This window comes from Equus quagga, chromosome 22 (assembly GCF_021613505.1).
Source record: "Equus quagga isolate Etosha38 chromosome 22, UCLA_HA_Equagga_1.0, whole genome shotgun sequence".
Classification (NCBI taxonomy): domain Eukaryota; kingdom Metazoa; phylum Chordata; class Mammalia; order Perissodactyla; family Equidae; genus Equus; species Equus quagga.
In genome coordinates this window covers 23,453,507-23,475,924 of record NC_060288.1, presented here as the reverse complement: position 1 = coordinate 23,475,924, position 22,418 = coordinate 23,453,507, and the positions used below count along the sequence as shown (strand labels likewise).

Genomic DNA, 22,418 nt, shown 5'->3' with positions numbered 1-22,418 from the left:
CAGAGAGAGAAGTATGCAGACACGGCCAGAAGTAGTAGGGCCATAATTAGGGAGACAAAAAAGTAAAAAAGAATGAAAAAAACAAATTTTGAAGGAAGTTGTGAAGATAGACACATAAATGCAGAATACATTTAAATATGCACGTGCTGCCTGCCAGTCGCATTTGTACCTGCTTCTCTCCCAGCCGTTACAAACAGGTTCCATTTTAAGAACCCAAATTGAGGAACTTCTCAAATAAGTGCTGTTTGGCTTTGGTTTTATCATCCGATTAGTATTGTGTACAAAAACCACCGTACCTGTATTTGGGAAACTATACCAGACTATTTGCCAAAGGCTTTAGAAGTTGAGATTAAAATTATTTATCAATATAGCAGTCTAAAAGTATTAACTCAATTAATAAATTTTCAAAAAAATCTATAAGTTGTTTAAACATCTGCCTAAGGTTCTAAAATTCACCAGAATTTTAAAATTCCTCTTGTTCCCTCATTTTTTGTCTTTCACAAAGTAAATTAAAAATTTATTTACCATAAAATATACTGACCATTTAATTTTATAGCAACCTACTCAGAGACTAGAAAATAACTTTAAAGGATTGAAAATGTATTTCTTTTATGCATTAAATGGCTTTTGTCTATAGGATTATGATTATTTAAGGTTTTTAAAAAATTATTCCCTGAGAAGGTGTTGAATGTTATGTTAATTTGCAGCATAGAGGAATTCTTTGCTTTCATGAGTGCAACACGTACCTACATATCTTAAGGCTTTTATTTCGAGGAATCTTAAAACTGTGGCTTTTTGTTTGTTTGTTTTTGAAAACATCATGAACACAGATGACACTCTTGGTCTTGACCCATGGATAGCGTGAAACTAAGTCATGGACTGGAAGTTCTCCACTCCCAGTTGGGTGGCCCAGGGCAATGGGGATGATGGCAGCTCTGTTGGGGTGGCCTGCCCGAGAACAAAGTGACTTCCTCATGCTTGTTTGTTGTTTGTTGGATGTGGTAATGCTAGTCAGGCACTTGTTTCCCACGCACAAAAAAGAACTGTGCATTTTTTTTTTTAAGTGAGGAAGATTGTCACTGAGCTAACACCTGTGGCCAATCTTCCTCTTTTTTGGTTGAGAAAGATTGTTGCTGAGTTGACATCTGTGCCAGTCTTCCTCTATTTTGTATGTGGGATGCGGCCACTGCATGGCTTGATGAGTGGTGTGTAGATCCGCACCTGGGATCTGAACCTGTGAACCCTGGTGGCGGAGGTGGCGCGTGCACGCATCTAACCACTACACCACCAGGCTGGCCCCTCTATGTTTTGTTAATACTAGTTTCTTTTTATCTGCCAAAACCGTTAAGTAGGCCCAGTTACATTATACATGCATTTGATCATTTTGGTATGTGATCCATTAAAAAAAATTTTGTCTTTAGTGTAGTCTTACTAGCCAGATAGTGGGATTTTAATTCTGTACATTCTCTCTCCTATTTTTTTTTGCCAAGCAGTATCTTTTTACAATTAACTTTTTTTTAAAAACTTGCTATTACACGGACATGTTTGGAGTTTGAAATCCTATGCCCTTGCCTAGCGAAAACCACATTTAATAGAGTGGTGTATGTGTCCCCAAACATTTTCTTATTGTGGAAAACTTTCTGTGAAGATATATCCCTAATTCCTTCTTTTTAATGGCTGCATTATATTCTAAAGTGTGCGTGTACCAGGATTTGTCTAACTCTTTGACTATTGATATACACGTGCGTTGTTTCCCAGTTTTCTGCCCTTGTGATCAATATAGCAGTGAAATTCCTGATGTATATACTTTTTTGCGTATGTGCAAGTATTTCTGTGGGCATAGTCTTAGGAGTGGGATTGCTGAACGAAAAGATAGTGCATTTAAAATTTTGATATCTGTGGCTCAGCTGCTTCCTTAAAAGCTTGTAGAAATAGACATTTCCCCCAACAATTTATGAAGATGACTATTCCACATATCCTTGCCAACGTTACATATTCTCCGTCTTTCCCCCTGCTGTGGCAGTCTGATGGTATCTCATTGCTCTGATTTGCATTTCTCTAATTAAAAAGGAAGTTGCACCTTTTTTTCTTGGTTTATCTTTTGTGATTGCCCTTTCAGTTTCTTTGCTTGGTTTTCTTTTGAGTTGTTTCTCTTAGCTCTATGTAAAATAATAGTCCTTTGTTATTTATGTTGCAGATATTGTCTCCTAGTCTGTCATTTATATTTTATAATATCTTTTGTCAAACAGGAATTTTCTCTTTTGTACAGTCACATTTGTCAGGTTTTTTTCCCTTTATAACTTTTGGATTTTGTGTCTTATTTTAGGGAGCCCCTTCGCATCCCAAGATTGTATACAGCTTCTCCCTTATTTCCTTTGAATGCTTTTTTAGTTTAGAAATATTTAGCTTTTTAATTTATTTGGAGTTATTTATTTATATGTAAAGTGTGAGGTAAGATTAACCTTTTTTCCCACATGAATATCAAATTGTCCCACCACTGTTTATTGAGTAGTCTGTTTTCTCCATTGATTTCAAATTCTTTTTTATTGTGTTCTGAATTCTCATATATAGATGCATCTGTTTTTGTACTTTCTACATTCTGTTGATTTGTTTATTCCTACACAGGCTTCATACTGTTTTGATATCTAGAAGGAAAAGAAATCTTTCTTTAATCCTTTTTTTTTTTCAAAAATTTCTTAACTAATCTTAAATATTTATTTACTCTTCCAGAAGAACTTTATAATCTGTAAAGCAATATCTTATTGCTTGTTCAGATGGTGTTTCATGCCTTCGGTTTTATTTTTATATGTGATTTATTCATTCAGTAATCTGTATCCTTTTCTTTTTCTTTCATTTTAGAGTCCTGTGTATGAAAACTCACGTGAGACAGTGCAGTCTAGAAGGGTAGTCATTTCTCATAATATGGACAAAGCTCTGAAAGAAGGTAAGGATTAAATGAGAGTGAGTAATTACCATGTAATGCAGTTCATTATATTCTAAAGGGGAAATAGTAATCTCTGGCAAACTTATCTCTCCTTCTTGTATGTGTGTAGCATTAGGAATTTTTCTTCGTGAATTTTTATTTGATGACTAACTAAATACATCTATGTTTTTGTTGAGTGGACGGAATTTCAGCATTTATTAAGTAGGAATTTCCGGGTCTCGTGAACCTAGCCAGCCATGTGGAGGTAGTTCCACCATTTGAAGCAAGGATTTGTTCTCTGTTACCTAAAATAGGTATCGAGAAGTATTTTTTTCTTTTAGATGTAACTAGAGAAGGTGTGTTGCGGGTAAATACACTTGGAGTCACTCATGGACAAACCAGCGAACCAAATTAAGGGATATGGGTCAACCTTACAAAAGAGTGAAGGACAATTAGGTGAAACTTGTGCTGAGGAAGGCTGAAGGGGGCCTGTGGAGGGTGCAGTATTGTATGTCTAGAAATGGGAATAAGCGTAATGACAGATATTAAACTTTCAAAAAGAATATATTTTGATCAACTTAAAGTTTAAAAAGATGTTTTTAAAATAAGATTTCTAAAAACACTGGCAGTTTCAGTTATACATACAGAAAAAGAAGTCCAAGTTTTTTCAGGTTGCAAGTACGTGGTGTTAGATATGAAGTTAAGAGAGAACTGAGTATTACTTACATAAACAAGTGTGTTTTACTTGTCCTAGTTCCAGAAACCACCATATTAAAATTTGAGGATGAAGACTGTGTAAGCACAGTGACAATTGGAAATCGTGTGGATTCGCAGGATTTTAGAACTTTCGGGACTCTAAACTTTTAAAATATTTCTATTATATTAGTAGTTAAAGTCCAATCACTTTGATAAAACTTAGTGGATTTAAAATTTAACTTGTTATTCATAATCTCAAAATCATGGTTTAAAAAGTAATTCTTAACTGCTGTTATTGAGGTAAAATTTACATACTTTGAAATGCACAGATCTTAAGTGTACAATTCAGTGGCTTTCGATGTTAACCATGTAATCATCAAGCCAGTCAAAATAAAGAACATTTCCATCCTCACAGAAGGTTTGCCCCGTGTCCCCACCCTCCGTTCATCCTAATTTCTATCACTGTAGATTAGTTTTCCCTGTTCTTAAACTTCATGGAAATTGAGTCATACAGTTTATAGTCTTTTATGCTTGGCTTCTTTTGCTCAGCATAATGTTTTTGGGATTTATCCATGTTGTGTGTATTAATTCATTCTTTGTTATTACGGAGTAGTATTCCATTATACTAACATGGTTATGTCACACTATATTTTTCCTTTCTCCTTTGGGACATTGGGCTTGCTTCTGATTTTTTGAAGCACAGTGAATAAAGTTGCTATAAACAGATATTTTTGTGGACCTATGTTTTCGTTTCTCTTCAACTAATTCCTAGGAGTAGAATAGCTGGGTCATAGGTTAGTTATGTGTTTAACTTTCTGAGAAATTGCCAAATAGTATTCCAAAGTGATTGTGTCTTTGTAGACTCCTGCCAACAATGTATGAGAGTTCCATTTGTTTTACATTATCACCAGCATTTGCTGTTGTCTGTCTTTCTATTGTAACCATTTGGATGGGTGTAAAATGGAATGTTACTGTGGCCTTAAATTGCATATCCCTGATGACTAATAGTGTTGAGCATGTTTCCATATGATTATTGACCATTTCCAGATTCTCATTTGTGATGTGTCTGTTCAGGTCTTTTCTTTCTTTCTATTTCTTTTTTGTGAGGAAGACTGGCCTTGAGCTAATATCTGTGCCAGTCTTCCTCTATTTTTTGTGTATGCGCGTTGCTCCCACAGCATGGCTTGTTGAGCGGAGTGTAGGTCTGCACCCAGGATCTGAACCTGCAAACCCCAGGCCGCTGAAGCGGAGTGTACAAACTTAACCACTACACCACCGGGCCAGCCCCTCAAGTCTTTCCTTTTTTAACTTATTATTTAACCTGTAGTTTATTTGTAGGAGTATTTTTGAAAATATACTCTGGATTCACATCCTTTGTTAGAAATAGATACAGTGAATATTTTCTCCCAGTTTGTAAATTGCCTCTTATTTTCTTAATGTCTTAGAGCTGAAGTTTTTAGTTTTGAAGTCTAATTTACCCACCTTTTTTTCTCTCTGTTCTTTAGATGGGATAATTTTTATTCATCTGTCTTCAAGTTCACCAGCCCTTTTTTCTGTCATTTCCAATCTGTACTTAAGTGCATCTAGTGAATTTTTTATTTCAAATATTGTACTTTTCATGACTAGAATTTCTATTTGGTTCTTTTTTGCAGTTTTTGATTCCTTGCTGAGATTTCCCTGTCACTTGTTATGACCACCTTTATCTTTAATTCCTTGAACATATTTATAGTAGCTGCTTTAAAGTCCCTGGAAGCTAATCCCAACATCTGGGCCATGTAGGTCTTGGTTTGTATTGATTGTTTTTTCTCTTACCTATATGTTACTTTTTTTGGGGTTCTTCTCAGGTCGTTATTTTTGATTGTATACGGAACAAGTGGGTGATACTTTCTAGCCATTCTAGATTCTATTATCTTCCTCTCATGAGTGTGGGCTTTTGTTCTGGTACACAGTTTAATTTCTCACTGTCATCTTGAGGCTATTTGGTTTAATGCATTTTTTTAGGATGGGTCTATTTGGATTTTGTTCCTAGTCTAAGGTGAATCCCTCAGTCCTGGGACATAGGCTTAACTCATCTAGTTCATGATCCTTCCACAGTTTCAATGGAAAGCCATGGTCACACCTCTAACTTGGGAAGATTCTAGCTCCAAACTCTGCCTCCCTGTGATTGACAGCAGTTGAGGTATCTGCTGAGCTCTTTCAGCCTTCCAGCTGCTGCTTTCCACTGGTCTTTTTGTAGTCTTACCATGCAATTGTAGTCAGCAATGCATTTGAGAGTTTGCACTCAGGTTTTGTGGCTCCATCCTTTTTCGGTATTTCCTGTCTTTATTTCCAGCTGCTTTGGCAGTTCCTGTTTTCTGATATCTTAAGTTCAAAAACCAAACAGATGTTCAGTCTGAGTTCAAACTGCCTTGTACCTCTGAGACCACTGAGTGCCTTCAGGGGAGAGTTGTATAAACATGAATCATACCCAGTGCAAGTCCCTTCTTTCAAGGATAGATCCCCCTTCACTTGCTACCAACTTTGGTTGGTCTCCGGTGCCTTTAAATAATTCTTGAATATTTGTTCCAGAGTTCCTGATTGTTTTCTGTAGGAAGGTTAGTCTGATTTAAGCTATACTACCATCCCTGGAATTGGAACTCTTTCCTTACTGTTTTTATTATTATTTTAAATTGTGGTAAAATACACATAATGTAAAACTTACCACGTTAGTCATTTTAAATGTACAGTGCAGTAGCGGTAAGTACATTTTCACTGTTGTGCTGAGTTTCTAGAATTCTTTTCCTTTTGCAGCACTGATTATCTATACCTGTTAAACAATTGTCTCCACTCCCCACTTCCTCCAGTCCGTGGTAACCACTGTTCTACTTTGTCTGTGAATTTAACTCTAGACACCTCATGGAAGTGGAATCATAGAGTATTTGTCCATTTGTGTTTAGCTTATTTACTTAGCATAATGTCCTCAAGGTTCATCCATGTTGTAGCATGTGTCAGAATTTCCTTTCTTTTTAAGGCTGATTAATATTCTGTTTTCTGTGTATACCGCATTTTGTTTATCCGTTCATCTATCTGTGGACAATTGGGTTGCTTCCGCCTTTTGGATATTGTGAATAATGCTGCTATGTATGCAGATGTCTTGCTAATTTTCAAGATTTAGACGTTTCTCTGCACTTAGATATAACATATTTATCTAGCATGGACTTATTTGTTTCAGAAATATTTATTTAAAAAAAAAAGGATAAGGCCTGAGGCCTAGTTGACAAAAAAGAAAAACCCCATATTTTCCTCAGGCTGATTTCTGTGCAGTGATTTATTTTAAAAGGAAAATATTATCTAAAGCCTTTGTGTGAGAGCTTTAGTTAATTATACTTTGGTACTTTTTTTTTTTAACCATATTCTTAATGTTTACAATTTCCCGTTCTTTATTTTAAGCAAAGTGATTACCAAGGAAGTTGAGCATTATATCATCTACAAAAGGAGAGCTATAGATTGCTATAAAGTTGCTTATTGGGAGTGAAATTATGCATTTGACAGTAGTTAAAAAAACCCCAACAAACTAAAACCAAAGTCGCCTTCTAAAAAATTTGGACATTTAATGAAGAATTGTAATCTAGAAATGCATGTTGAGAAGGCTAAGAGGTTTCATAAGCATTTAGAAAATCCATAGTGATTAAAATTTGCATCTCTGGAGTATTTTAATTTACATTTCTTAACCCTGGCACCAGTATATTTAATTGAAGTTCCGAACATTATTGGCTAGCTGTAGTAGACTTGTATTGATAAAATTAGGGGTCTTGGGCTGGCCCAGTGGCATAGTGGTTAAGTTCACATGCTCTGCTTTGGTGGCCTGGGATTCGCAGGTTTGAATCCCGGCATGGACCTAGCACCGCTCATCAAGCCACGCTGTGGCAGCATCCCACATAAAAAAAGAGGAAGATTGGCACAGATGTTAGCTCAGCAACAATCGTCCTGAAGCAAAAAGAGGAAGATTAGCAACAGATGTTAGCTCAGGGCCAATTTTCCTCACAAAATAAATAAATAAATAAAAATTGAGAGTCTCTTGGTATGCTTGCAAAATTTATTAACAGGGACACTTGTTAAGGCTACAATAATGTGAACTCAGTTGATATGAAATGCTTATGAACCAATTATTTAAACATTTTCCCCTGAAGTTAAACTAGGTAACATCACTGTACCATTTTATCTTTATATATCTATTTTCCTCCTCTTAGAATGTGTAATTTAGAGACAGATTTATTCAAAGAGTTGAGTAAAATACAAGGCATATGTGTATGTCTATGCATGTGCAAATGTTCACGTGTGGATTTTTTTGTTGTTACTAAAGCGTGCTTGTGTTGTAGCTCAATGTAAATTAGGATTTGTCCTGAGTCTTTAGAGATTGAATGACAAGAAAGAAAGAGGTAATATTCACAAATGTAGGGCAAAATAATACAGTTAGGCTTTCTGTGGAGCAATAAGAGTTATTAAAGCTACAAATGCTGGAGGTCGAATGGCATTACCCGGGGAAGATGATTAAGGTATATTGTTATTGTGTTTTGTTAGCCAATTTCAAATGTAAAAAAATATATTTTAGCAGTTTAGATATAGTATGAATGAGCTATATGTCTGTCTGAGAAGTCAGAACAGCCACCCTTCTATATCAGATACCTTCAAAAATTTCTCCTAAAGTTACATTTCCTGGAAAGCTGACAGGAGATAAAGAAAGAGACTTTTAAAAATCTTTTTGACTTACTAGTAAATCTCAGGCCTCTAGCCTAATTTTCATTAGGCTACCCTGAATTACCTCACTAAAGTGGACGAGAGAATTTAGTTCAGTAATTACTGAGTACATGCTGTTTGCTCAGAACTTTCAATTTAAATTCTTGAATTGAAAATACAATTCTTTGTAAAATTTCATCGTTTTTGGAGCATTGTGGGTACTGACCTCAGCACTTTGTCTTGTAAGATACTATCTGAATGTCTTGGAAATACTGTTACTTTCACTACTTTTTGTGGTCTTCACAAATGCAATTAATGTTATATGTACATTTCAAAGTGAAGATATTTCTGTTAGTTTTGATTGGCTCTTAATACTTTTCTGAATTTCAGTGGTAAATGTGCCTGTAAATAAATTGTCCAGGTTATGCGAAAGGCCATAACTTGAGAACAATCATGGCAATAGAAGATATTACGAGGTCATTGTCCAAGTATAACAGAACTTTTCGTTTCTTTGGAACATGTCCTCGATAAGGTGAACCTGATGTGGTAATCTCTTTTACTGGGCCCCCTCTGTGGCCGATTCCAGAGGATGTTAGACTGTTCAAGAATTAGATGCTGACATAGAGGAAGCAGAGCTTGTCCTTGAAAGACCATGACTTCTCCCACCTCTTTAGGCCCAACTCATCTAGTTCATGACTCTTTACCCAGTGGTGTGAACTATGTGTATGTTTTTTTGTTGAATGAATGAACAGATCAATCATAAACTAATAACCCCACATCTTCCCAGAAACTGACTTTCCTTCCACACAGAAAGTAATTATTAATTGCATTTTAAAAACTTTGCAAACTGTAAAGGGCCATCTATATGAACAATGGAATTATTGTCCTTGTCGTTACCATTAGGCCAGTTCCTGGTTGAATGAGGACTGTTTCTTTGTCCCAAGAGACTCAGGTTGTGGACATTTATGGCCCATGGGGCTCTGCCTATTGAGCAGGGAAGAGTATATCTCTCAATTGCTCTGGGGAACAGGCAGAGGGGAAAAATGGTTCTCTTTCTTATACCGTTTATTTAGTTTGAGTCATTCCTCGTTCTGAAAACTTACAGATTACCTAACATCACATTGTCTAGACTGACGTGGTAGCCTTTTAACTGGTCTCCTCCATTCTAGTTTTTCCTCTACTTCGTTATCCTAAATCCTCTTTTCAGATTAATCTAACTAAAACTAAAGTTCCAATCACGTTATTCTATTCTCTGTAATCTTCAGTGATTCCCTTTTACCTACTTAGCTCTTTGAGAACAGTCTGAGAACATAGATGTATTTGAGTGATAATAGCCCCTGAGTTTTTGTTGGCTGTGGTTATGCCTTTAGATGAAAGGCTCTTTGCTTGGCAGGTAGGATGAGTGCTCCTTGCTCCTTCATATCTCATTGTGGTTCCATTACATTATTTATGCTTATTTCTTCATAAAGACCTTAAAATAATTTTATGAATGTGAATTTCTCTGTCTCCTTAAATTGACCCATATGGTTATATTTTAAAATATTTTGTTCGTATGTGTATTGCTGTAAATGAGTGTTATGTATTTATAAATCATGGCTTTATTTTGTACTTTTTACATTTGTTAAATTTTTATGATACTTAGCTTGACCAGGGGTGCTGGTGAGCTGTTGATAGAAGATATATCTGTGGCTAACAGATATTTCTGTTACTGAGTACAGATTTTTGCCAATATCTATTTTTACGAATTTCTAACCAAAATGTATTACCAGAGGAGTATTTTAGAGCTGTATTAATTAGCATACACAATGTGGTTAGCAAATGTAATGGGACATTATGTAGATGAATATGCCCTTCACATTAATTCTTTAGCATGCTGAAAAGATTTTATTTTAAGATATTAAGTCTCTTATAATGCCTCTTAATTTCCCACTATAATTCGAAATTTTTAACAAAAGAAAAAATGCTTCCATTTTCCAGGTGTTTGGGGCTGTGGATTTCCTATTGGTTAAAAATTCTGTAACGTGAAAACTTTTAGTTTAATAAAAGAGTAAGAAAGAACTGCAAATGAACAAATTAGCGGTGTTTTGTTGGCCAGGTGGCCCTCATCATACTCTTGTCGTTTGGCATTGGGATGTCCAGAAGGATGTAAGGATATAAAGGCCTTACAGACAAGGGCCTTTGGAGGTCATGTAATCATGCCTACCATCTCAGGAAGCGATTTTTAGTATGTCGTCCTTGTCTATTCGATATCCAACTCATTTAAAAGTTTCTTATGATGGAACGTGGCACGTTCACCATCTAATGCAGCAACCCCTTGAATAGCTTTAATGTTCCTATTAATTTCCTCCTGTGCTGAGCGGAAAAAACAACTTCCTTGTGGGTTCTACCCATTGATCCCATTTGAGCCTTTTGGGGAAATTTTTAAAAGACAGCCTTTTGCACGTTTTTCCATATAAACATGTTTCAAACAAGCTGGATATCCAGTGGATAAGGAAGCTATTTCAGGTTTCTCATATTTCTTTTACTACGTGCCGTGGTTTGTTCCTCCTTTGTGCAGGACGAATGTTTGACTGGCAGGTAGGAGGCTTGACTTTGCCACCTGTTTGACTTTGAGCAAGGTACTCCACTTATTGGAGCCTCAACTTCTTGAGGGGACGAAACTCAATTACGGTGTAGGAACCATGGTGTACTTGTTGCCAGTAATTGAAGTTATAGGATTGGCCCATTCCTATTTTTGCCATAATTTCTTACATCTGGGTCAGAAACCATTTCTGCTTTCTTCTTGATGGCATAGTCCAATTAGGGATGAAATGTGGCTACTTTTTGCAAAGTCTAGAAAACGTAGCAACCATTTGTTCAAATTAATATCTGGAAGTGAGCAGAAAATAGCTGAAGGTTTTAGGAGATGATTGATTTGTTGGTTTTGCCTTTTTTCTCATGTTCACTCATTAGAGGTGTGGAGATTGATTCCACCTTACATATTGTAGAAGCCTTCTATAAATATTTATGTAATGAATTGTGAAAGGTTGAGGTGGTATCATTCTTTTCTTTTCTTTTTGTTTTTTTAAGATTGGCACCTGAGCCAACCACTGTGGCCAATCTTCCTTTTTTCTTTTTTCTCCCCAGATCCGCCCAGTACATAGTCGTATATTTTAGTTGTGGGTCCTTCTAGTTGTGGCATGTGGGATGCTGCCTCAGCATGGCCTGATGAACAGTGCCATGTCTGTGCCAGGATCCAAACTGGTGAAACCCTGGGCCGCCGAATCAGTGTACGAACTTAACCACTCGGCTGCGGTGCCAGCCCCTATTTGTTTCTTTTCAATGCCTGCCTCTCAGTCTTTGGCAAGTAATCGTTCTCAGCTATAAGGCTCAGTTATCTTAAGTATCTTATCCCCATGACTGAGGCCAATGGAATCACTTTGAGGATTTATCCAAACCTTTGTATTTGTGTCTGTGAACCAAATTATTGATGCCCTGTGTATGTTTTTGAGCTACGAGATTTAAGATGGTATTTTGTGGAAAAGCATTGGATATACTTTCTTGGTTGATGTTCTGAGACAAAAGCCATCACAGATATTACGACAAGAGTGGTGCTCCCTTTGACCTGTGGGCTTTTGCACGTGTGTGGTACCTTCACATAGAGGTGAATACGAATCCTGAGCTGGGGGTTCCATTTGTTCTCCAATTTTCTAAGAAACATGACCCCTCTCCCCCTTGATGTTCAGTGGCCAAGATGACTAAAAGGACCACCAAATCCTAGGCTAGAAAATTATTTGAGAGTATGGGTTAGTCGTTTGTACGCCTGGTATGAAGTGAATTAGGATCTCAAGTTACATTTTGTTCCTCGGGATTCCTGGAGATAAAACACTGCAGACAAGCCAAGCAGAGCAGGAGGGTAAATTATTGCTTTGAAATAAGGTATCGTCACATCTAAATTAAGCCAAATCAAGTGGTGTTTGGAAAGGGAAAGAAAAAGCTTTGAGAAATAAGCAGTGATTAAGAGAAAAACAAGCCTAGGTACCCTTGAGCTGGACCAGATGGAGAGGGAATGTGTGGCTAAACGTTCTTCTCCCTTGTGGCAATCAGCACTTAAGCCCAGGAACACTTTTATCTTTCAAAAGACCTAATGTTTTGCAAAGATCACGTTGGCTTCACTCTCTTTCTGTGGCTTTGAGTTGCCCTGTGCAACACGGTAACCACGATACTCTTGTGATTCTTGAGCACCAGAAATGTGGCTAGTCCACACTGAGATGTGCTGAAAGGGTAAAATACACAGCGGATTGTGAAGACTTAGCATGAATAAAAGGCAAAATACTTCAGAATTTTTAATATTGGTTATGTATTGAAATCAATATTTTGGATAGATCAGATGAAATATTACAATTAATGTCATGTGTTTCTTTTTCCTTTTTAATATGGCTACTAGAAACTTAAAATTACATATGTGGCTCTCATATTTCTGTTGGACTGCACTGGTCTAGAGCTGAGGTTTTCTAGTTCCAAGCATAGAATTGATCCAGAATTAAGAAAATAGAGACTAGAAATCTTCCAAGGAGGGTGGTCAGCCACGGATGCTGAGCCTGGAGTCACAGCTGACTTAGAGGATTCTTCCTCCAATGGTCGAGGTCTCATTAGGAGACAGAAACCACACGGTGATTGAACAGAGAAAGTTTAAAGAATTATTAACATGGGATTAACTACTAACAGATGAAGAGAACTCTAAAGAATGTAGGAGGAGCAGGTAATGGGAGCAACTGCTACATCTAGGGCTGAGGCAAAGCACTTTAGGAAGAGATAAATTTGGAGGAAGTGTCCTTCTTCACCCCAGACCTGAGATCCAGGCCTTGTTGGAGAGGGCACAACCTTGGCCCCATTGATGGTGGAGAACTTTGGGGAGAGTCCATAGGCTGGGGGAAGCCACCCACAGATTTGTCTGGGAAGCTGCTCTCCAGGTGCTGTTGGAACTTTCTGGGGGTGAGTGCCATCCAGTGCCCAGCGTGCTACTGTCCACTGCACATTGCACACAGGAACCAGAGCACACAGGAACCAGAAAGAGAAGCCCCTTCCTCCTGCAGTGTCCCTCTAGCATCATCTACTGTCAAAACTTAACACTATGCCAGTTGGCAAAGAAGAAATGTTTACAAGGTCCAGCTCTAGTATCATAAGGTGGAGTGAAAAAGGATGCATTTGGTGCTGAGAGGCAATAAATTGATAACTGGCATGCTCCATAAGTGTGTGGTCAGTGTGTGAGATGCTCCATTTTTTTATTTGGCACCAAGACATGCAGCTACCACACCCCAAACATTCTATTTCGATGAGAATATTTCATTTTATTTTATTGAGGTAGCATTGGTTTATAACATTTATATAGGTTTCAGGTGTACAGCATTATAATTTGACATCTGTATATACTACAGTGTGCTCACCACCAAAAGTCTAGTTTCCGTCCATCAGCATACAGTTGACCCCCTTTACCCATTTTTCTCTCCCCTTATCTCCATCCCCTCTGGTAACCACCAGTGTGTTGTCTACTTCTGTGAGTTTGTTTTTGTTCTGTTTGTTTGTTTTGTTTTTTATATTCCGCATATGACTGAAATCATATGGTATTTGTCTTTCTCCATCTGACTTATTTCATTTAGCATAATACCCTCAAGGTCCATCAACATTGTCGCAAATGGCAAGATTTCATCTTTGTAATGGCTGAGTATTATTCTGTTCTATATATGTGTAGCCCGTCTTCTTTATCCATTCATCTGTTGATGGGCACTTAGGTTGTTTTCATATCTTGGCTATTGTAAATAATGCGGCAGTGAACATGGAGGTGCATGGATCTTTTTGAATTAGTGTTTTTGTATTTTTTGGATAAATACCCAGAAGTGGAATAGCTGGATCATATGGTAGTTCTGTTTTTAGTGTTTTGAGGATTCTCCATACTGTTTTCTATAATGGCTGCACCAAATTTACATTCCCACCAGCAGTGTGTGAGGGTTCCCTTTTCTCCACATCCTCTGCAACACTTATTTCTTGTGATTTTGATAATAGCCATTCTAATGGTGGAGGTGATACCTCATTGTGGTTTTGATTTGTATTTCCCTCATAATTAGTGACGTTGAGTATCTTTTCATGTGCCTGTTGGCCGTCTGTATGTCTTCTTTGGAAAAAATGTCTCTTCAGATCTTCTGCCCATTTTTCTATTGGGTCATTTGTTATTTTTTTTGTATGGGTTCTTTATATATTTTGCATATTATTGAGAGAATCATTCATTTTAAAAGATTTTAGGAAAGATTATGTCTTCTCTTGTTTTCTACTCTCTGTCTAGTTTAAGTAGTGAAAATGTGAAATAGCAGGTGGCCAGTTTCCAGTAGAAATGTTGTGTTGGTGCTGACTCCTTTGATCTAAATTTTACTCATTGCTTTGTTTCTTCCTGGTAGTGTTTGACTACAGTTACAGAGATTATGTTCTGTCCTGGTATGGAAGCCTCAGCAGAGATGAGGGACGGCTTTACCATCTCCTCTTGGAAGACTTTTGGGAAATTGCCAGACAGCTGCGCCACCGACTGAGCCACGTGGATGTGGTTAAAGTAGTCTGCAATGATGTTGTAAGAACTTTACTCACTCATTTCTGTGACCTGAAAGCTGCAAATGCCAGGTAATTACTATGAACAACCTTCACCTCCTTTTTTTTTCCACGTTATTTTTCTTATTGAGTAAGGTCTAAGTCAAGACAAAACTCCAGCATGTTCTTCCTCTTGCTGGCAGTTGGCTTGAAATGTAGACATCTGGAGGCAGAATAATTATAGTGTTCTTATAGAGTAGATTTTTAAAATAAGCTTCTAATAGAAAACCACTTTACAGACTTGCTTAATTTGGTAAATAACTTAAACAGTGAAATGAATTTTACTGAGCCAGCACTATCCTGACCTTATTTCTAGTATTATGGGTACTTAGAAATAGAAAATTTAAATATAGTGTTTTATATTGTGAGGAATGTCAGTGAGTTTGCAATTTTTAGAAAAGTTTAATTTTTTGTTTCTTTTTGTGAGTCCTATGTGAAGGGCTCCATTTCATCACAATATCCTGAAAATTGATTTTTAAAACTTAATAATATAACGTGTGGGCTGTAACTAGAGAAGATGTTTACAGTGTGAAGATTGCTGATATTTAGGCTTGTTAGGCCTTTGGACTGTTACGTTGACAAAGTTTGTGCCTCTGAGATGACGGCCTTTGGAAGAAGAGTTCAGTGAGGCCATTTCTGTGCTCCCAACAAATTCCTGCTTTCTTTGGTTTGCTGATAGGATCTTAAATGTACGTCTTACTCTTGAGTGACTGTGAGAACGATTAATTATAGCACTTCTAACTTGTGCGTGAAAAGAAATACTGAAATGAGTAGCCTTCTCTCTGTTTGGATCTGGACTCAGGTGGGCTAGGAGCAGGGCTCCCTATAGTTAACGTGGCCTGTTCTCACTGATGTTACTACTTATTATTATTCCTCTGCTTTCAGGGAAGAGAGAAAGTATTTGAAAAATGCAGAAGGGGATGAGTAAGCGTTAGCATCCTTATTGGGCAAGTGGCAACTCACGTTCTCTTCGAAGAAGCCCCGTCGTGTGAATTTATCAGACAGCAGGCCCTCTCCTGCCCTGGGATGTTCCTCAGTGGGACTTGGTTGCTCACTGTGGTTGTGCAGCAGCGTCTCTCTGTTCTCAGCTCTGTTGCCTCTTCCCTGCGTCATCTTCTCTCCCAGTGTCTGCCTCCCTCAGGCTTATGAGGCCAAAATCCACAGAGCCATCAAATACCTATTGTTTTCCAGTTTGCTGCTCCCAGCATATTGCACACTTTTTAGAAACTGTGACCCATAGTAAGAAATGGAGTTTATATTGTGATCCAGTTTCATAAAACAATGCTCATTACCTGTGATAACTTTGGTATTGTTTATTCTTTAACATTTTTTTAAAATGGTGTTTGAGACTAAATTTTACTTTGCTCCTTGTGAGTCACAACCCATGGTTTGAAAAAATTACTGTAAGGCAGTAGTTCTCAGATTTTGTGGTCTCGGGATCCCTCTGTACTCTTAAAAGTTATTGAGGACCTAAAAGAGCTTTTGTTTGTGTGGTTGTATCTCGTGGTGTGCTGGAGCCAGCTTGGACTGGTGTGCAAGAGCTGAGGATGTCCATCTCTTCCCAGCTCTGAGTTCAGTGGTATCGTTGGTGGCTTGTAGTTGGCTGTAGAGGGAGTATTTATACTGTGAAATGGGCAAATGCTACAAATCAGAGCTTTTTTTCCCTTGGAGAGCCAGGTGTTGAACATTTACCAGCTCACCACTCATATCTATCAGGATTTACCATATTAGATATTAAAACTAAGAAGTGTTTAAAGTGCAAGAATACACAGTACATTAGCCATCAGTGATATGTCATCTCACATCAGGTAGCCTCTAGGAATCTCCACTCTACTTATGAGAATGAGAGTGAAAAAGACAAATGACGTTTTTGTGTACGAATACAGTTTTGACCTCACAGACCCCCTCAAAGGGTCTTGAGGACATTTAGGAGTCTCCAGACTCCTCTTTGAAAAACTGCTGTTTATAGAGAAAGTAACTTCCAGTAAGGAGGTGTGTGAACTAATAAGGAAAGTTGGAGAAATAGGCCTCTTGGGTGACCTCCTTCAGGTCTCAGAAGCTCCGGCCTCTCCTTTCGAGTGTTCAGCAAACCTTTGGAGCACCTGCTAGTTTGCTGTGGTGTCTGTTACCTGAAGCGCACCCTCGTTCTTCCCGGCAGATCATGTCAAAGACTTGTTTGAATCTGTGGAAGCTCATTTTAAAAGAAAGCATTTCAATGATGGCCCAGTAGAGAAGAGGATTTAGAAATCAGTGTTTTTAACTCCAGTTAGAAGACTGATGGATGTAGGTTGCGGAGAAGAGCAAGTGGTTAGAGAAATCTAGTATTTTTATGATTATCTGATTTCAACATGAGAATATATTTTTCATTGAGACATTTACCAGCTTCTGAAATTACTGCTTTTGTGGATAATATAAAGATATTATGGGTACAGAATAGGAATAATAGAAACAGAGAATTGTTATTCCATTTTAGAAACTCCTTCTCTTTGAGCTTCTAGTTTTCTTATGCCAGGGGTAGATTTATTTTACTGATATCTGGGCTATGCCTGGAAGCTCTACTTGATGATACCTGTTAAAGGGAAAATCTACCACTGTTCTCTGGGATTATGAATATTTGAAAAAGTGCTGGTAGGTTACTGGTGTTTGCGTATAGATGATCGTGCCCCGGAGGTGAACCCTTGAGAACCAATATCTGACTGTGCATCATCTTCTACAAATCACACGCTGAGACTGGCAGACACAGAGTCTAGGTTTGATGGCTTTATCTGTGCTCATGTGCCCCAGGTAAACAGTGTCCTCTCCTAGAAATCTCCACTGGGGTGCAGATATCTGTTGGCTACAAAATGACTTTGGCAGCCCAGGAAGCACCCAATTGAATTGGTCACTATCAGACAAGAGAATAATAAATTGCATTAATAAAAGCAACTCATCCTTGGATTGATTGTTAGGCAATTGTGTGGAGGCAGCTTTCCGGTCAGTCTGTATCTATTTCCAGGCCAACTTTCTGCTGCTGCTTTAAGCCAATCCAGATCACATGTAATTCTTGCCTCTGCTGCTGCTTCCTTTGTCCCATCTGTCTTGTTACAGCATGTTTCAGGAAAATCTAAAAATGATTGTTTTTATGCTGTTAAGTCAATAGCATCTTTAATTTTGTAGTCTCCTTCTTAACAATCTGTGCATTTTGTTTACCAGGAAAGCACCAGCATCCTGGTTAAGGGAAAACAATGTTTTTATTCATGTATTTTTCTTCTTTATCTCTGAGATACTTTTTCCTTTTCATCTTTGCAGTCTCTGATTATGGTGTAGTGTGAAGAGTCTGGCTGAGAGTCACACAGAACAGGACTTGAGAGTTTCGTATTTGTTACCTCTGTGACTTTGGACTATTCACTTAACTGTTCAGATCCTTAATATGCTCATCTATAAAATGGTGATGATGCTGTCTACTTCTCGGTGTAGATGGGGAGATTAAGTAATAATTGCACATATAACACTTACAAAAGGTTAATGTCCTATTGCTTGCTCAAGGAATGAGACCTCGGAGGTAAGTAGTAGGAATTACAGTAAAAAAACAATTGATCCACACCTAGGAAGGAGGATGCTGCCAGGACAGAGGCTACAGTCCTCCAGAAGGCTAGATGGACCTCTCTTAACCCCACAGTAGCCATGTGCCTCGTGTTCCTTTCTTCGCTTCTAAAGCAATAGTTGATGTCTATTTACTAGAGGGCACCGTAGGAATATCCCACCCAGAGCTAGGAGAAGATTCTAGCGAGCACTCGAATTTCCCTTTTACCGTAGATCAAGCTTGTTTGACCAACTCTCTGGGCTTTGACTCATTCAGGAGGTCTTCCTCTAACTCCCTTCTGGGAGGGAGAGGAGCGTGTGGAAGTCTGACGACCGGGCTCCTTTTATTAGCTGCCTTCCACTGGAACAGAGTAGGGACTGTGTGTACCTGGAGAGAGAGAGAGATTTTGATGTTATATAATGAAGCCTCTCTTGTTAAAGTGGATTTTTTTGGGGGCCAACTTCCCCCAAAATATCAACCAAATATATATTTTAAAATAAAGATTTATCCCTAAAAGTGCTTGACATGACAGATCAGCATCTAAATCTTTTTATGTTAAATATCAACTCTAGCTGACAGCATAACTAGAGTTTAAAATGATCGAAGATACTGTTCTTTTAAAAGTCCGCATATATATCCGTGTCTGTACAAAGGCTTACTCTTAAAATCTCTGTTTATGCTGTTGGCTTTGCACATCAGGATTGAATTCCTCTTGCTTGTTGTAGAAGACAATGAGGAAGTCTTTTTTTAGTGTTCATACTCCAGAAACTGGTCTTCAGTGTCTAGTGCAAAAAAACCCCAAAACTACAGCTAGGTCCTGGGAGACACTAGTCAAGAAGGTACCAACATGCATTTATTTGTTTCATTTCCTGTGTAGCACCTAGCATGTGTTCATCCCCCATTGAGTGCTGTTTTTTTTCTTTTCAGTATTGGCCATTAGTTAGTATAAGAAGCCTATAAACTTTGCTGCTTAGCTGAAAGATACTAGAAAAATTAGCCTCCCAGTCTTTGTTGAATTGCTGTTAAGAGACTGTGGGAAAACAAGGTGTAGAAAATTCTACTTTGCAGTTCTCTTCACTCAGATCCTCCAAATTCACGGTCCTACGGTGGGGATGGGGTCATTGCTGACAGGGAATCCGTGACCAGGTTGGTAAGCCTGGATGGAAGATACTTGAGTGCCTCATGGAGGGCATTTTGCCGTCCACTTACGTAGCGTCAAGTCATGGGCCCTCTCCTCATAGAAATCCCCATAGATCTTTTATCCCACGATCACCCAGTCAGGAAAGCTGGCTGGTGACCCTGTTTTATGCTGTGTTAGATTTTTTTGAAAAATGAAGCTGTAGATCACATTTAAGAAGAGACCTAGGAAACTGAAAAATCGTCTAGTTAGGGGCTGGCCCAGTAGTGTAGGGGTTAAGTTCACATGTTACACTTCGGCAGCCCAGGGTTCATGGTTCAGATTCCAGGCACAGACCTACACACCGCTCATCAAGCCATGCTGTGGCAGCATCCCACATACAGAATAGAGGAAGGTTGGCAAAAGATGTTAGCTCAGGGCCAATCTTCCTCAAGCAAAAAGAGGAAGATTGGCAAAAGATGTTGGCTCAGGGCCAATCTTCCTCACCCCCCCCCCCCAAAATCTTATTAAAGATATTCTCATACCTTTCTGCGTTGTTGCTGTGATTTGCAAGTTATGTATAAATGTTGACTCTACTTAAGGTTTGAAATCCCAAAAGGCCATACATTTGCATTTTTCAGATTAGTCTGTGATTGAGGAAATTATTGACTATTGCCGTTGTTGAGGAGCGGGCACAGTTATTAAAACCAATGTATTTCTCATTTGAAATATTTTTTACCTAATGGTATGTAACTGAATTGTTTCCAGAAATTTCTTTCCTTCCTTTTCTCTCTCTCCGTTTGTTTATTCTTTTAGACATGAAGAACAGCCGAGGCCTTTTATGTTGCATGCATGCTTGAGGAACGCAGATGAAGAAGGAAGATTCCTACAGATGTGCTCTCGGATTCTGGTGTTTTGTCTCCTCCCCTCAAAGGATGTCCAGTCTCTCAGCTTGCGTATAATGCTTGCAGAAATTCTCACAAGAAAAGGTAGACTTTTATAAGTAACTGATATTACTAATGCAATGATAATTGTGCCAACATACTAGTTTTGCAACATACTAATGTGATAACACTTTATATGACACCTGTGCAGACCTTGTGTACGATGGGACATAAGGGAATTAAAGTATTTTCAAAATATCAATTTTAAATGTCACTCAAAGAAGGCATCATTTGGGGGCTGGCCCAGTGGCCCAGTGGTTAAGTGTGCGTGTTCCACTTTGGTGGGCTGGGGTTTGCTGGTTCGGATCCCAGGTGCAACCTAGGCACGGCTTATGAAGCCATGCTGTGGCAGGCATCCCACGTATGAAAAAAAACAGAGGATGATGGGCACGGATGTTAGCTCAGGGCTGATCTTCCTCAGCAAAAAGAGGAGGATTTGCAGTGGATGTTAGCTCAGGGCTAATGTTCTTCAAAAAAAAAGGCGGCATCATTTGGCCATGCATCATAAACGTTTTTTACATAACATATTGCCGAATGCATAGTCCATTCCATTTATAAGAGATAACCAGACCTTATGCTCTCCACAGGGAAGCATCCATTTGGGATAGCTTTTGAGTTACCCAGGCCAATAATTTATGCATTAAGGAAAGAATATCTGTACTCAGACTCCAATGTGCATTTACCTAAAATGCCTTTGCTTACAAGATTCATTGATAATGCCTATATGTAATTTGTGAACTTGGTATAAATGAAAAAGGAGCTGCACCACCATATAGTGTGATTACCAGAAAAAAGTATATCCAGGGAAATGCTTAGTTAGGATAAGAAACATGGAGGAAAATATGATCTAAGAGAAACTTTTCCTGTCTCAGAGTCTCAAACAAATAACGTTGCATTTGATGCGCATTGATTGAATATCTCATTATCTCAGGAGTAGCCGGCTGAGCCCATTAGCTGCTACAACCAACCACAGAGACGAGGGCAACTTTTTAGGATGAATTTATAATAGTGTCATTGACTTTAACAACTTCCCCCCTCAGGTCTGCTTTCACCAGTTGGGAGAATGTTGACTTTCTATGGACAAAACATTTTGAGCCTTATAAAAGAAATATAAGAAAAAAACTTAGTGTACTTAATTTCGATAGCTTTGTTAGCAACTTGGGTTCCAAATGACTTTCTTTGATTTTTCCTTTACATTTAACTCATCTGTTAAAACAACTGCTTGATTGTAGCCGTAGTTGGTAGCATACCCAGAGGGATAGCTGGCTGTGTGTGTGTATGTGTGTGTGTGAGTGTGTGAGAGAGAGAGAGAGAGAGAGAGAGAGAGAAAGAGAGAGAGTCCCCCATTTAGGTATTTTAAAAATGTTTCCCAAATGTAGTTTCAATTATATAACATAAAAACAACTACTTTAAAAGGGAATACCTTTTCAAGTGGCGCTTTCTTCTTTTTCCCACAGTCTTGAAGCCATTAGTGGAGCTGCTTAGTAATCCTGGTTACATTAACCAGATGCTACTTGCCCAGTTGGAGCACAGAGAACAGATGAATGAACATCACAAGCGAGCCTACACCTACGCTCCTTCTTATGAAGAGTTCATCAAGCTCATTAACAGCAACTCTGACGTTGAGTTCTTGAAGCAACTAAGGTATTTGGTCTTCCATTATAGCATGATAATAGCTGCTAGTTATCATCCTCTGCCTATTTAGGTTAAAAAGGAAGTCCGTAAATTTTGCTCTTCAGTGACAACTAAATTTATCCAGCTTTTCCTTTAGCAGTGGAATTAGTTTGTTCAAAGTACCATGTTTTTCATGTAATTAGGTTATAATAGATTGAAAGCTGTTCAGTT

The 22,418-nt window shown here is 38.2% G+C and overlaps 1 protein-coding gene across 2 annotated transcripts in view; it reads left to right on the top strand.

Moving 5' to 3' along the window:
* The window catches only part of SNX25 (sorting nexin 25), a 127,930-nt gene that overhangs the window by 22,708 nt on the left and 82,804 nt on the right, over positions 1–22,418 (top strand). For both annotated transcript variants that reach the window (XM_046648755.1, XM_046648753.1), the window contains exons 2-5: positions 2,860–2,944; positions 14,767–14,983; positions 20,446–20,618; positions 22,031–22,217. In XM_046648755.1, the coding sequence (XP_046504711.1) occupies positions 2,923–2,944; positions 14,767–14,983; positions 20,446–20,618; positions 22,031–22,217 (599 nt within the window). In that variant the 5' untranslated portion in view covers positions 2,860–2,922. The remainder of the gene's footprint in view (positions 1–2,859; positions 2,945–14,766; positions 14,984–20,445; positions 20,619–22,030; positions 22,218–22,418) is intronic.